Source organism: Trachurus trachurus (assembly GCF_905171665.1).
Source record: "Trachurus trachurus genome assembly, chromosome: 19".
Classification (NCBI taxonomy): Eukaryota; Metazoa; Chordata; class Actinopteri; order Carangiformes; family Carangidae; genus Trachurus; species Trachurus trachurus.
Window position 1 is genome coordinate 7221845 of NC_139913.1, and position 14360 is coordinate 7236204.

At 39.8% G+C, this 14360-nt stretch overlaps 1 protein-coding gene across 4 annotated transcripts in view; it reads right to left on the reverse strand.

Moving 5' to 3' along the window:
* Nucleotides 1–352: 352 nt before the first annotated feature.
* LOC311002262 (calcium-activated potassium channel subunit alpha-1a-like) overlaps nucleotides 353–14360 on the reverse strand; it is an 83114-nt gene continuing 69106 nt past the window's right edge. For 2 of the 4 annotated variants that reach the window (XM_083993568.1, XM_083993567.1), the window contains 10 exons: nucleotides 13567–13690; nucleotides 12960–13184; nucleotides 12272–12464; nucleotides 11166–11279; nucleotides 9714–9844; nucleotides 8702–8896; nucleotides 7052–7170; nucleotides 6687–6908; nucleotides 3553–3581; nucleotides 353–2612 (listed from right to left, as the gene is read on the reverse strand). In XM_083993568.1, coding sequence (XP_083849694.1) covers nucleotides 2461–2612; nucleotides 3553–3581; nucleotides 6687–6908; nucleotides 7052–7170; nucleotides 8702–8896; nucleotides 9714–9844; nucleotides 11166–11279; nucleotides 12272–12464; nucleotides 12960–13184; nucleotides 13567–13690 — 1504 coding nt within the window. In that variant the 3' untranslated portion in view covers nucleotides 353–2460. The remainder of the gene's footprint in view (nucleotides 2613–3552; nucleotides 3582–6686; nucleotides 6909–7051; nucleotides 7171–8701; nucleotides 8897–9713; nucleotides 9845–11165; nucleotides 11280–12271; nucleotides 12465–12959; nucleotides 13185–13566; nucleotides 13691–14360) is intronic. The other 2 variants (XM_083993565.1, XM_083993566.1) reach the window with 1 other exon arrangement.

The window sequence follows — 14360 nt, forward strand, 5'->3', positions numbered from 1 at the left end:
GGTGTGTAAAATCGTTAACAAGCAACATGATGGGCCCTCTGCATCCCCAAGGTGAGAATGTGGAGAGTGTTTTTATCAGCCATTATCCCGAGGGTGCAACGAGGTGTCCCCGTGTCATGTGATGTCTGGTTATCAGAACATGCCTCCTGTTGTCATCACCCAAGAAGCCTTTATATATAAATATAAACAGTCATGACTACAACTGCGTGTCCGTTGGGAAAATAAAAGACCTGACATAGCGTAGAACACAATACATCAGCTTTTAATTTGTGAAAATACAAAATGAAATCATGTACAATTTATGTACAAGCCTATTTGTACAAGACAATAAACTGTATTTATTATTGGGTATTATGACATAGTCAGAACTATCAACTTAGCACTGTCATTGTATCCACAAGTCAATGTGCTAAAAGAAAAATGCACAAAATAATACAAACTAGACTGCAATGCCGAATGTCTCTCAACCCCACAGGTACTGGCAAACAAGAACACACTAGAAAGAAATAGTTTACATTAAGCTTTACAGATTTCTTTGAGAGTTTGAGTACATAAAAATGATTTGATATCAGCCTCTGCGATTGATGATGCATCATTTAAAATAGTTTTAAGACTAATTACTTACTCCAGTCCCTTTTTTTTTGCAATCTCCAGGGAATTACAGCCTTGTGTTAGGAAATTCAAAAACTTTTTTTTTCTTTAAAGAATGGTCTCTGAGCTGGCGAGATGGAAAGCAAAGAGGAAAGCACATTTCTATTTTTTTTTTCTTTTTTTTTCTCAAATCCAGCTAAAGTAGAAGCCTCTTTTCGCAGCAGTGGGTCTTCTGGCGTCCTCCGCTGGCTTCAGCACTGCCTGGCACATTACTGGCACTGAGGGATGGATGGCTTGGATGTTTCAGTGCCAGTAAAAATGTCACAACCTCTCTCTTATTACATCCAACGTGAATCCTCAGCTAGACCGTGACACATATTCCGTAGAGTATTGATTTCATGGATTGCTTTTTCTTTTCTTTTTTTTCTGAAGTAAAGTGACAACAGTGCCAATATAATGTAGCTATGTTGTTTTTCAAATAAGACTTAATTAATAACAACTCTTAGTTCACTATTCTGGCCTACAAACTGAAACAAACAATAGATGCCTCATCAGATGTGTATACATTGTGTTTTTATGGATATATCAGATATGTAATAAATCACCAAGATAGATTATATTCAGAACAAAAAAAAATGATGGAAAAAAAGCCAAACCCACTTTTTTATGATAGAGCTGTTTTTCATTTATCTACAAAAAGCATGAGCATGTCTGATTATGGCATTGAGATTGGTCAAGGAGTACATACAAGCGCTTAATGGCCTCCAAGACAATCCTGTGTCAGGCAGTGCTTACAGCCAATGGAGGACTTAAAGATGCCCACTTCATGCGATATGTGGCTTTTACATTCAACTCACTCACAGACTTAATAATATGATGCCTTTCTAAATGATAATATTTGGCTTTGCCGTCTATGGTGTCATTAAGGAAATCAATTCTGCCACTGTGTTTGAAACGATGTAAGATTTTTGGTTCTATTGAAATAGTGCCAACAAAACAGCTCTATCATATTTGGCCATTACAGTAGCATAAAAAAAAGAAAAAGGAAAAAACAAAAAAAGTATTTTCTTCCCCTGGAGCAACTTTGCAGATACTTAAAAGCTTTACTCTGTAAGATTCCTGGGCTTTTTGGACATTGCAACCAAACAGTGACACGAAAAACATTTATAACAAACAACTCCAAAAAGGCAAAGATAAGACAAAAATTTAAATGGATAGAGATAAGGCTGGAGCCAAATGCCATTTACGCATGGGCACTGGCCATTGTAACTGTCACAAATGTTGTGAATTAGGTCCAAATGGCAAAGGAATCACTGAGAGTCAGTCACTAGCAATGCCATTGTGGTGGGATCGCAGCTGGATGTAAAATACACATTTGAACATACTGTACAGAATAACTCTGCAGCACTGGGTTAAGGAAATGCAGTAATAGTAGTAGTTGTTCATCAACAGCTAAAAAGGCAACTTTTATAATTGCAAAATTTGATCCAGTAATCATGATAATCGCCGCCTTTAGTAATATTAGTCATTTTTACATTGCTTGTCTCCTTTAAGTGACCCTCATTCCCCAAAATGGAACAAAAAAAAGTCATGGAGTCTGGTCACCACTAAAGATTAGCTGTGCAAACTAATAGCTGAATGGCTGCGACACTTGACTACGATTGTCTTTATGAATATTTCATGTATCACTGCTTGTACAATAAGCTTGCTGCAGCGGTGGTGAATGAGGGAAGCGGTTTGTGTTTCATCTAATGTCAGCTGATGATTTATGTTTGCAGATGAGAAGATATCCCGAGTCCCAGCCCCGACACCTACACAGGAAGGTCTTCTGAGAGCCGGGGCGTCCAGGTGTCGGCGCGGTTCTCAGGCTCAGCACTCGTCCTCTGCTTCTCTGATGGGTGGAATTAAGCTGCTTGTGGATTTACACTGACTGACTTGGTTGACGGCGAGAGTATTCACAGGCTTGATCTGTATGGTCCGCAGGTGGGTATTCTCTGGCTCATCTGTAAACCATGTCTTTTCTGAGAAAGAGCCAAAATCATATAGAGACAAAGAGGAAGGGGACATGAGACAGTTAATGCTACATGGCCACAAATTACAATTTCAGTGTCACCAGTTTGTTTTGTTTGTGTTTTTAAGTGCACACAGAACATCCGGAAGACACTGTACTTCTCAAAAGAAATTATTGTTTGAATTAATGGTATGGAAAGAAATTCTGACATGATAATAAAAAAAACGAGGGGAAAAAGCAGAGGTATAGTTTTAATGGCAGGTAAGTATCATTCAATGTCCCATTGTCCCAGTTTTCACCTCTGCAATATCACACATCAAAATGTTTTTCATATATACCATACTGCCATTGAAGCATGCTGTTTTGTTGGGTCAGCAGACATGCAGCTAGGTTACTACCCAAACAAAATCCTTTTCCATACCTCACTATACTAAATTAGAAGTTAATACTTTAAACTTCACAATTCATACATAGTATATGTTTGTTTGTTTTTTACTCTCTGAGGGCTTCAGGCTGTCTTTTGTTTTGTTTTTTTTTGGCTTGATGCAACTTTCTTTTGTTATTGAGGGAAGAAATAGATAAGCTGGCAATAGTATATCACTGGTGATTCATCCACTTGGCAATGTCTGCGGTCATGCATTTTCATCGACATGACTTGAGGCTGTGGTGCTACAGTGCATTAGCACCTTTGCCAGCAGACACAAGTTGCCAGTAATAAAACAACAAACATGACTTGATAGGGAATGAACTAGAAGCAGCATCAAACCGTTGCAATTACACAGTCAAACCTACAGTGAGAGGTACTGCATAGGTCATAACCATGCGCTCCTGATGCAGCCATTTGGGAACACCAAACTACTTGGCTTTCATTCAGAGGGCAAAATGTCAGCAAGGACATGACTGTGTTTAATGCATTATTTAACATCATGCATAATCATTCACTTCCATACCTTGGCCCACTCTATGCATCCTTGTTGCACTTTGGAAAAAGAAAGTAGTACTAAATGTAAGCTAAATGGGAAATACTAATATGACCATTAATAACAGGAATTGCACAGTATGATGATCAGAGGCATAAAAACAGCAGATGCTCTCATTGCACATGGATGTAGAGTAGGTTAATCAGTGCGGTGCGACCAAACAACACAACTAAAAGTAAAGAAAAACAGAACATGGATCATGTCAGAAAATCTTTAAGTGCCATTACAATGCATATCGCCACTGTAGCACGTATCAAGCAGCCATATTGTATCCATGCCTCCTGCCAAACCATTTGGGGGATGATGTTGTCCATGTTTCAGATGTAATTTAAAACTGAGCAAATGAGCAACATGCAGCTACCATACCAAATGTGTCGTATAATGTACTTTGGTTACCACAAAAAAAGTCCAACATAAATGTATTTCTATAAAAAAGTGCAATGTAAATGAATTTGTGCAGCTCAACATGTTTTATCTAGCACAGATTACTGACCATAGAAAGCCTGTAGTATTCATTCAGCAGCTGTGAAAATGTAAAAGTGCTCATTCTTTTAAAGAATATCAAAGAATAATAAATCACATATTTGATTATTTTCTCAATGAAAGAATAGTGTATTATTTAGTACTTGGAGAACGCATACCTCTGCCAGTTCTGCAAAATCCCTCTAAATATGTTCATAACAGAAAATCTTCAGATATTTGTAATTTAAATACACATGTTGAAGGACAGTAACGCTTATCCACTAAAAACCTACATCCTGTCTGGGTGTACACTGTAACGAGTTATGCTAATTTCAGTTCATGCTACAGTATTGACAACCATATTCAATATTACAGTATATGCTCCTGGTTGTGGTTGGATTCTCTTGTTTTCTTAGACTTGTCCAGGTTGTAGGTTTGGGAATAATCATAAACCACCAGCTGAGTGCTTCTGTCTTGGAGTAGTCCCTAAAAATGACACGATTGCCTTTATACAACTGAAATCTGCAAAGATTACTGTGAGGATCTAAACCTGTACAGTGCTTTGTCATCATCAGACATGTTTGAATACTGGGTTGTAGTTTAACGTGGTATCAGAAAACCTTACACTCCAGTCGGTACAAAGTTTGACCATACAGTAGAGTTGTTGGTGTTTATTGCGGTGGCAAACCAAGAGTTCTCTGTTGTACAAGATGTGCAAGCGGAAGGAAGCTGTCCAGTCTTGCTTGTGTCTGGGGATTCCTGAATTGATGGGTAGAAAATAGTAGGCCAGGAGGACTGAAGCCTCTATGGTTGCAGGTGCACATGTACAGGTGTGGAAGGAATCTGATGAGACTATAGAGTACGGAGCTTCTGGTTACACATTTGGTTACACAGGAGTGGGAGTGGCCGTGGGATCTTGCCTACCGAGGCTGACAGTGTCGTGCGCCTGTGGAAGGTTTATGGCTGTTTCCCTTGTGGTGATTTGTTGGGGTACTACCACTGATTATGGGATCCTAGGGTTCTTGCTACAAGAGTGAGAGCTGTGCCAGTATTTTCAGTAATAAGTCAAGCATGATCTGCGCTATGCTCTGCCAAGGATGATTTTTCGTCATTGTTGTTGTCATGGAAATAATGTATAGGCCCAGATGAGGGATGTTGAGAGTCCAGTTTGGTGACTTATGGGCAGAATCTCCGCCTTTTCACAGATGATGTACTGTTGTTTTCTTTAATAACCTATGACCTCCAGTTCATTGATACAGGTTGTAGCAGAATGTTTTCCTTATTATCGTTCACTGATGAAAATGTTATCACTGGTATTCTTCCATGTAAAAAAAAAACATGATGTTTGGCAGCCAAACATTCACTAAAATGCCTTGAAAAAATTATAAAATAACACTGAGATGTGACACTTACATGTGAAGACAATGTAATTATAACGGTGGTGTAGCTTTATTTATAAGTGTAACATTTGCTGCTTGCAGATATCTTGACATAATTTATACGATATATATAAGTAAAAGTAGAGCATTTCAGCGTTAATGCAAATCAACAGGCATTAAGAGGACATGATGTTCATTATTTCATAGACATGACAAAATATGAACTTTTAAGACATGTCATTTAAAGTGCAGTTCAAGTACAGTAAGTTTCAGCTTTTATTCAAACAAGACAAACACAAGTTTTAACAGAGCAAAACTTGGAATGCTTTAAGATAGAGAGACCCAGTGACTTTTATCACAGAGGTGAGAGTGGCTGCACAGGTAGAAGTTTGAAATGTTTGCCAATTACTCCTCTTAGACACACTCTGTTCTATTATAAATTGTTTTGGCCCATATCAAACATATAAAAAATACTTTCTTTTGCCACTAGGGCCCTTCTTTCACATTTTGATTAAGATAGTATCAGCTCAAAGAGTTATAATTGGTTGTTGGAGTTGGCCCTGTAGGTAAGAGCACCATAGTGAAGCCAAGCCAGCAATGAAAATTTGAAATTATGGTAAGGATGTGAACTTAAATAAACCTTAAGTACGATTCAAAGTAAAACCAGGATCAAAACCAGGTCAGTAGTTTTTTTTTTTTTTAAGATGAATTCATCATCTAAAACTGCACAGCCCTTGTCTACAGGTGTATTTGTCTCAAAGATTACTATAAACAAAATGTAAATTCAGAATTCATTGAAAATCAAGAAAACATTGTGTTAAATTATGACAAAAAAAATGACTCAAGAATAATGGAATTATGAACAATCCTGCTAAAAGTGTACTGTAATTCTTGGCATAAAAAAAATGTACAAGAATGGAAAATTCACAACCACAGTAACAACCAATGAATGGAAATAAACCTTAAGTGCGTGGAGGAGGGGGCGGGGGGACAGAAGCCCTTTGTGGTTGCCTGCTTTGCCCTTTTTACCATATATGATGGCCCCGCTGAAGGGGCAGCTGTTGTGTACTGCATGGTGTTATTGAATGCACAGTAAGACATAAAAGTAACACATACATACACATTCAGACGAACATAACAGACAATACCCAGCCAGACGTGTTACAGTCTGTCTGGATCCTGCAAAATGACACACGGGACAACACTGTCGGCAGGCACTGTTCACGGACATAGAAAGTCAGAGAGCTTTAGAGGGGCACATACTTTTGTTTGTCTCGTGAGTCCCTGCTTTTGATGCGGTTGGTGCGGTTGGTTGTTGGGATAGAGTGGACGGAGGAGCTCTTTTTGCTGGAGGAATGGGACGAATGGGAAGAGTGGGAGAGGCTGGTTCGAGACTGGCCGGCGTTGTGGTCGAACTGCATCAGGCAGAATATCAGGTCGGAGGGCACCAGCTCAAACGCATACGGTGGATTGGTTATGACATACCTAGAGGAGAGAGGGAGCAGATGGGGAGTCGGTTCTAAATATAGTGTAGGTAGAAGTGATTATTTTGACAAAGCCTTGTTTTGTTTTGTCTTTCTTCGTTTTTTCAGCATGTCATTTCAAGGACACATTACAATAGTACTCACCTTTTGGTACATAGGCTTTGTGCGTTTAGATGTGCATCTCGTAACCGGTAGATTCCAAAGCACAGCATGTTGTATGTTTTCAGAGCTTTGCAAAACAGATCACCATAACAACCACCATCCTGACAGAAAGAGACAAAACCACAGTCTGTATTTCAACAAAACAATGCTGAAAACATTCAATGCTGTATATCAAGATATTGCATAAAAATTGTACATAATGATCATTTATATGGTCTTCATATACATCCAGCATTAAAAATGAGACCTGGACTGATCCCTGTTTGCCTGCTACAGATAATGATGGTGACAAAGATTTATGTTGTAGCCTATGTAAATTATTGACATCATTTTTCAGTGCCATTTAGTAATTTCAGATGTTCAGAGTTTTTATAAGATATGTTATAAAACATGAGGTATTAAATTGCGGTAATGCATTTTCCTGTTAGCATCAACTAATGAGCTACAATTTGAGGTTAGCTACTGTAGTTTGGCTTAATTTTTCCCTACTTAAAATCTCTTATTGAATGCAATGATAAAAGCAAAATCTCTATAACCTTTAACCTTATATTTTACAACACAGCCTTACAAAACAGTCCCTGTAGACAAGCACTTGCTCTAGGTCTTAATGAGATTTCTTCACTAATCGATTGGTAGTTTACAGTATCCCACTCTTCTTCAGTAAACTGCTCCAGCTCCTTCAGGTTTGATGGATGCCTGTGCCACACGAAGCAAAGCAATCCCATAACATAAGTGTGCCTCCTCCACAGTATACTCTGTGCTTTCATGCCGTCTTTGAAAGCCTCCCTTTTTTTTTTTTTTACTCCTGTGAACAAAGAACTGATGTGACTTATCAAAAAGCTCTGAAGGACGTTCTTCCAGAGACATCGTGACTTGTCTACATCCATTTTTTTAATCTGCAGTCAAGTGTCCTCTTGTGACCTCTTAATAATATTAGCCACAATGGTCACAGGAACATCGGTCTTCACCTTGACCCTGCTTGGCAAGTCTCCCTTATCTCCTCTTAGCTCCATTTAAATTGGATGAATAACTGATTATGAGATTGGAGATATCAGTGAGCCTCACAGACAGACACTAGTCTGCTTGAAATATCACAACAATCCACTTATTTATCACCCCATCTAAGTACCAATAATTATGTTCAGGCCATTTTAGAAGATCTTTGTAGAATAAGCAGGAATTCGGCTCATTTCACAGCTTCTTTGTTTTATTCTGTAGCAAACCAAAGGCATGCGTACCTGCATGACGAATGAGCTTTTTTATTTCAACACTTCAACTCAATGAGGTGCACCAACACGCATTAGTCATATAAAATGGCTTTTTTTTCAATTGAAAGTCTTCCAAAAATCCTCCATAAACTGGAGCGATGTAGGCTACAGCTGACATCTTATAGCATGTGAATGTATGAGTATGAGATGTAATTGTCAGGATTATGTTCACTAAATTTATCTGATGATGATTCATTTGGATTTATCGTTTTATTTCATTGTCACAGAAGACAAAAATCCCTGTTACCTGAACTCTGTATCACAGCCGTCCCTGTTCATCTAAACCCTTTCACTAAAATCAGCTCCCGCGTTATAAGCAGACAAAGATATGTTTGGCCCTTGGGTGACAGGACCAGTCACTTACCCCGAGGTCGGCAAAGGGCCCGTCGTACAAGGCCAGCTGTGCCACGCGACACCTGTCCCTGTTTGCCAGGGTCTGTGGCGTGCTGTAGCCGCCCCGTAACGCGTTCTCCTCCGCCAGCAGCCCCTCCAGCTCCGGGGTCGCCCCGCCTGTTACCAGCGTCCGGATCAAGGTGAGGATATTATCATTGAAGTATGTCTGAAGGAATGAAGGTAGAGGGGGGTGAATCCTTAAGCAAACGCCAGCAAAGTCACAACTGAACCTTCTCAAAGTGCCAGCCGGCCCGAATGGTGCTATCTAACTCTTCCCTGTCACGTCACATCGCTCTACACACCGAGTGAAAAGACAGGAGAATCCAATTACTGCAGGTTACTTTCACTCGGATCAGAGAGAAACACAGGAAGTCTGTGTACACCTTCCGTGCTGTCCAGGCATACATCCAACAGCTAAACTGCCAATTTAAAAAAAAAATCTGCCTAACAAACTTCATATTACACCCTAAGATACACTTTCCCTGGTGTATCTTTTGCTCCAACTCATTCTTACTTTGTTAATTCTAACAAGGGCAAATGTCTGGCCCTTTCTTTGCACTGCAGTCTCTTGTCTCCCCCTGCTTGTACGGCACGGTGACATCTCCCTCGGCTGCTGACAGCACTATTGACTAAGATGATGGATGAGGGCTGTCCATTAGGTAGCATTACCTTTGTCTACACTGCAGCGCACTTGAAGGCAGCTTTGCTCTAACCTCACTCAAACTGAAAGGCAGACAAATGAAGCCATCATACCAGGACAAGTTCCAGTCATGTCATCTATTGTTTTAACGAGAGCAGAGTGCACCTACGCGTCTATGTTGGGGACCAGAGGTATTCTGCCATCTGTCCCCGTATCAAAAACTCAACATTTCTTTGCATATTTCAGACCGCTGACAGATCTGATATGTCATCACACAAAAACCTCTTTCACAATCTTTTTATATCTGCAGATTAGTCTGAAAGCTAAATCAATTCTGACTTACAGCACTCATTAAGGAATCCAGCACACTGACTGCAAAGGCCGTCCCACAGGCAAAAGGCTGAGTGAGGTATAACTCTGTGTCTGGGTCGTCGTCGTCATCTTGGTCCAGGAACTGAACATTTGAGTCATTCACTGTGGGAATAAACATATAGATCTCGTAAGTTATTTAAATTTTTGCTTGTTTGTTTTATCCACGCTAAAAAAAAAAAAAAAAATAGATCTCTTGAGATTTATTTGTGGTTCGAAAAAGCATGGATTGTGTGCTTAAACATACATCAGGCAAATAAATGACTGACGTGAAGAAAGAGGAGGACACAGAAGTGCACAACAGTCAGACACCGCAGATATGGACTGTAATATAGAAATATCTATATGACAAATTCTCCTTCATTACATTTGAATTTGGACAAAATTGTCATTTTCTTTCAATCAGCTGAAGTAAAACTGTGTCTCGTCTTTGTGTTTGGCCTTGTGACCAAAATTCCTCTGCCACATTCCATATCCAGGCCATTCATGCACAATCATGACACCATGCATATTGTCAGAGCTTCTGGCCTTGATTCAAAGTCCTCCTCAGGTCAATATCAGTAACACCAATATGCCATTGTTTGTCTTGTAAATCCAAGACAGAACTTCCAATTACTTGTACTTGCATGTCAAAACAAATGAAAGTATCTCATTGCCCCAGAACCTTCTTTGAAGATGTCTTTGAGCACAAAAACACATGCAGTAGCTGGAAGAAAGTAATGATGTAAAATTTAGTTGAAGAACTGCTGCTTCTGTGAGGACAGAAATAAATGTCAGTCATATCGACAGGGCTGAGATGAAAGAAGGGCCAGAGAATGTGATCCGACAGAAGATGCTATGAAAACAGCCACAAGGACTTCTGAGGGATCAAAGGCCTTGTAATTCTTAGAAAAATAAAAGGGAAAAATTTTGCTTTGAGAGAACAGGCCAAAACAAGACAGGCAATTTCAAACCAGAACCAAGGGTAAAATGTGCTCAAAGTGATGCTATGGGAATGGACTGAACCTCTTGTGCAGTGAGAGAAATCAAAAGAAAGCTGATATGGAGGCAGTAGCAGTTACAACACTGCAGTACAGGACAGAGGCACTTCTTACCAAGCTCAGTTATCATTTGTATGCTGGTCCCAAAGCTTTTATCCTGACTGAATGAAATCACAGGCAGTTTTTTGCCTGGCTTTGCTAATGGTGCTAGACAAGTGTTAAGGAAAAACAGTTACTGGAGCATGTCAACAAGGGACAAAAAAACAAAACACACGACATAAAAACTCAACTTTTAGCACGTTAATCAGGCGTTGACAGCTTGTAATTGCAGAAATTGTGTTTTCAGATCTGTTTACAACTACTTAACTGGGAAAAAAAAAACATGCAACAGTACAGCTAACGTATCAATCATCTGATACAAACACACAGCAGCGAGCGTACTGTACCTAGCTCTGTTATGATGGGAATATTTGCTCCAGTTGTGACAGAAGTCTGCCTCACTAATCCATGGACGGGGCTGTTTTCAGGAGAAGATCTATCCATCCCCGGCGGTGTGAAGCCTAAAAGCGCATAAAACACACAACATGAAGCACATTCTGTTAATGCAATATTCAATACTTTAACAGAGACTACAAACAGGCACATCAGCAGAACTAATACACTGGGGCTATTTCATCCATTCCCGTCTACTGCCAAAGCATAAAGTTGCTGAGTGCGATGTTACTGTATTCTTGACAAGGTCCAATATTAGTCTATATATAATAAATGTGACACATAGCTCATTTTGTTTCCCTTAGACTGTGTGTGCATGGAGACGGAAACCTTTTACGCACACACACGCACATACACACACAAACAAACAAAGAAAAGCATGTACAGTATGGAACCATGAAATAGAAAATAAGTGACGCAAGATTGAATTCAGATTGACTTGACAGTCCTTGCTTTCTTCAGACTGACAAGTAAGCACATTAAATCAGTGATGCTGTATGTATTATACATGGGCCATGTTTTGACATCCATCACTTACTGCTGACTAAGGCAAATGCGAGGTCATACACGTATTAGAGGAATAATGAAAATTGCAGGGATCTCTCTCTCTCTCTCTCTCTCTCTCTCTCACACACACACTCACTCACTCCTCAGGTCAAAAGGTTTCTAAAAGCATATCTCTCAATGTCAAAGAACGAACAGTATTGAAGGCCGTCTTGAGCCGGCTGCTTGCTTCATTTGCTAATTAGAAAGCTGTAACATGTAATATTTATGGATGATACACATAATATTCGGCATACGAAGCGGCTGCAGATATTGGGGAAACTAAAGCCGTGTGGAGCCAGGTGAGGCTGTTGTTGTGCCGAATCTGTGCTTGTTGCCACCAATTAGGTTTGTGAAGAAAGCAGTTGTTACAGTAACCTGAGGAATAGTCACTAGGGTTTAGTGTCAAATGCAGTGACACCAGGTCAGCCAGGCAGCACCCAGTGAGGGATATTCTGTGTGCCAGGGCCCTGTCCCTTACAGGCAGTGCAGTGAACTATGATAGGGCACTCCTTACCTTGGGAATTAGCCTGCAAGACCCCGATGCTGTCGTCAAACTGCATGGATTTGATGTTGAGTGACGCCAAGATGCATTCTTTGTCCTGCAGTGATGCGTCGTCAATATTGTTCTGATTGGCTGACAGAATGACACACATGTCGCAGAGGTTGATGTTGACAGCCCTCAGATCTGCCCGACTCAACGGTGTGCCCTTTGAGAGAGAGTGAAGGGGAGAATTTGTTATCTCACCTATGTGATACACGAGGTAAATGAAAATGGAGCCATGTGATGTTTCGAGTGCAGTTCTTGGGTTCAGGGTTGAGATAGTTCTCAAAGATGGGACAATATTTTGATTTAATAACGTAAAATTGTGAAATAAGATGTGAACTATACTGAGGCAAAATGGTGCTAAGGGTGGGGTGGTTTATCGTAAAGATGAACCATTATTCTTTCCTTGACTTTAAGCAAGTGCTTGAACTCAACGATAAAAATATCAATCACTAGTCATTGGAAGTGAATGTTATGGAGAACAAAATACATATTATATCCAGTATTTATAGTTTGCAGATATGATGCAAATATTTCCTCCTATTAGCTAAAAACAAAATATATATAAATATATTTGTTTTTGCAAACAAATTGTATAAGTTGTATATAAACATAGTCTTGCAGCAGTACAGATAAATGTAAATTTTGCTGTACTCACTGGCAGAATGGAAACTTTGGGAAAGTTGTGAAGAGTCTCCCACTCTCTCTTCAGATACTCGAGGGAGCCAACAAACACGATGTGCTTCAGCTCATGGTAGTGAAAGTTGCTCGCTCTCAGGGGCATGACAAAGTTTCGGAGGCCAATCAATGCTGATTTCACATCTCCAAAGATGCACACGACCACGTGGCCGCTCAGAACTGTCATGGCTGCCTCGCTCCGGGTCTGAGAGGAAAAAGAAAGAACGAGGGATTTTTTAAAAAATGGCAAAAAAGATGTTTATGGCTGAAATGTTGCATGAATAGGCTTTTTAAACAAAGGTTAATGCTTTCTCCTCTTTTACTAGGCTGCTCAGCCAGTAAAATATATCATGCGGTTTATGACTGCACTAGACTATGAAAGTAATTTGAAAAATGGCATATGTATTAGTACAAGAAATGTTCTATGTACAGGGCCCCCATATACCAAATGACAAGTCAAACACCTCATTAGAGTGTTTAAGTGCCCTGTCAACCTCTGATGGTGCTTTGTGACATGACACATCTGTCACCGGGGAGAAGAGTGTCAGGGAAAAATGACGTGTGCCGCGTAAAGGAGCAGAACCCACCAAGATGACCTTCTCGATGTCTTTGGACGGGCACCAGTGAAACATCCCTGTGGAGTCGTATTTCTTTACATTCTCGTCCATGCTCTCAATCTGCTCGTTCCCAGAGATGAGGAGTGGGTCATGTCTGATCAAACAAGAGGGGAGGGAGGGAGGGCATGAGAGAATATCACATGACAAACACACATAAACGTTGACTACTGTAGTAGATTAAATTGACCTAGTTCTTTGTATTACTTTGTATTTGGAAATTATTATAAATTATAAAGGAATAAACCTTAGACTATCTTGATATCAACTATCAAAGACACAAATTACTGTATAATGAAATTTTACGATTTGTTTAGTCAAAACAAGATTACAGTGGTGAAGAAAATCAGACGAGAAGCAAAAATTTAATTGAGATAAATAAATTGAAATAGTAATAAATAAAATATACCAAATTAAAAAAAAACAATAATTAACAGTCAATGTAAATATTTAGGGATCTCCATCACCCGTATTTCAAAATAAAAAAATTAGCTTTTCCCTTTTTCTTGCATGTGCTCATTCCTGTCAGAGACCATCTGCAGAAATGCCAACAACACTGCCATGTCATCCAGCAGAGTGACATCAGCAGCGGCAGCCAGGCGGAAGGAGATGGCAGCAACACACTGCGCTGACTGGCATGAGCACGGAGATGCAATTACGCCCCCTTACTGCATACAGCTTCCGACGTAGTGTGCTGCGCCGTAAAAGCTTTAACAGACCAGACTTTAAATATTTCAGCAATTTGCCCAATCATATTTGCTTTCCAA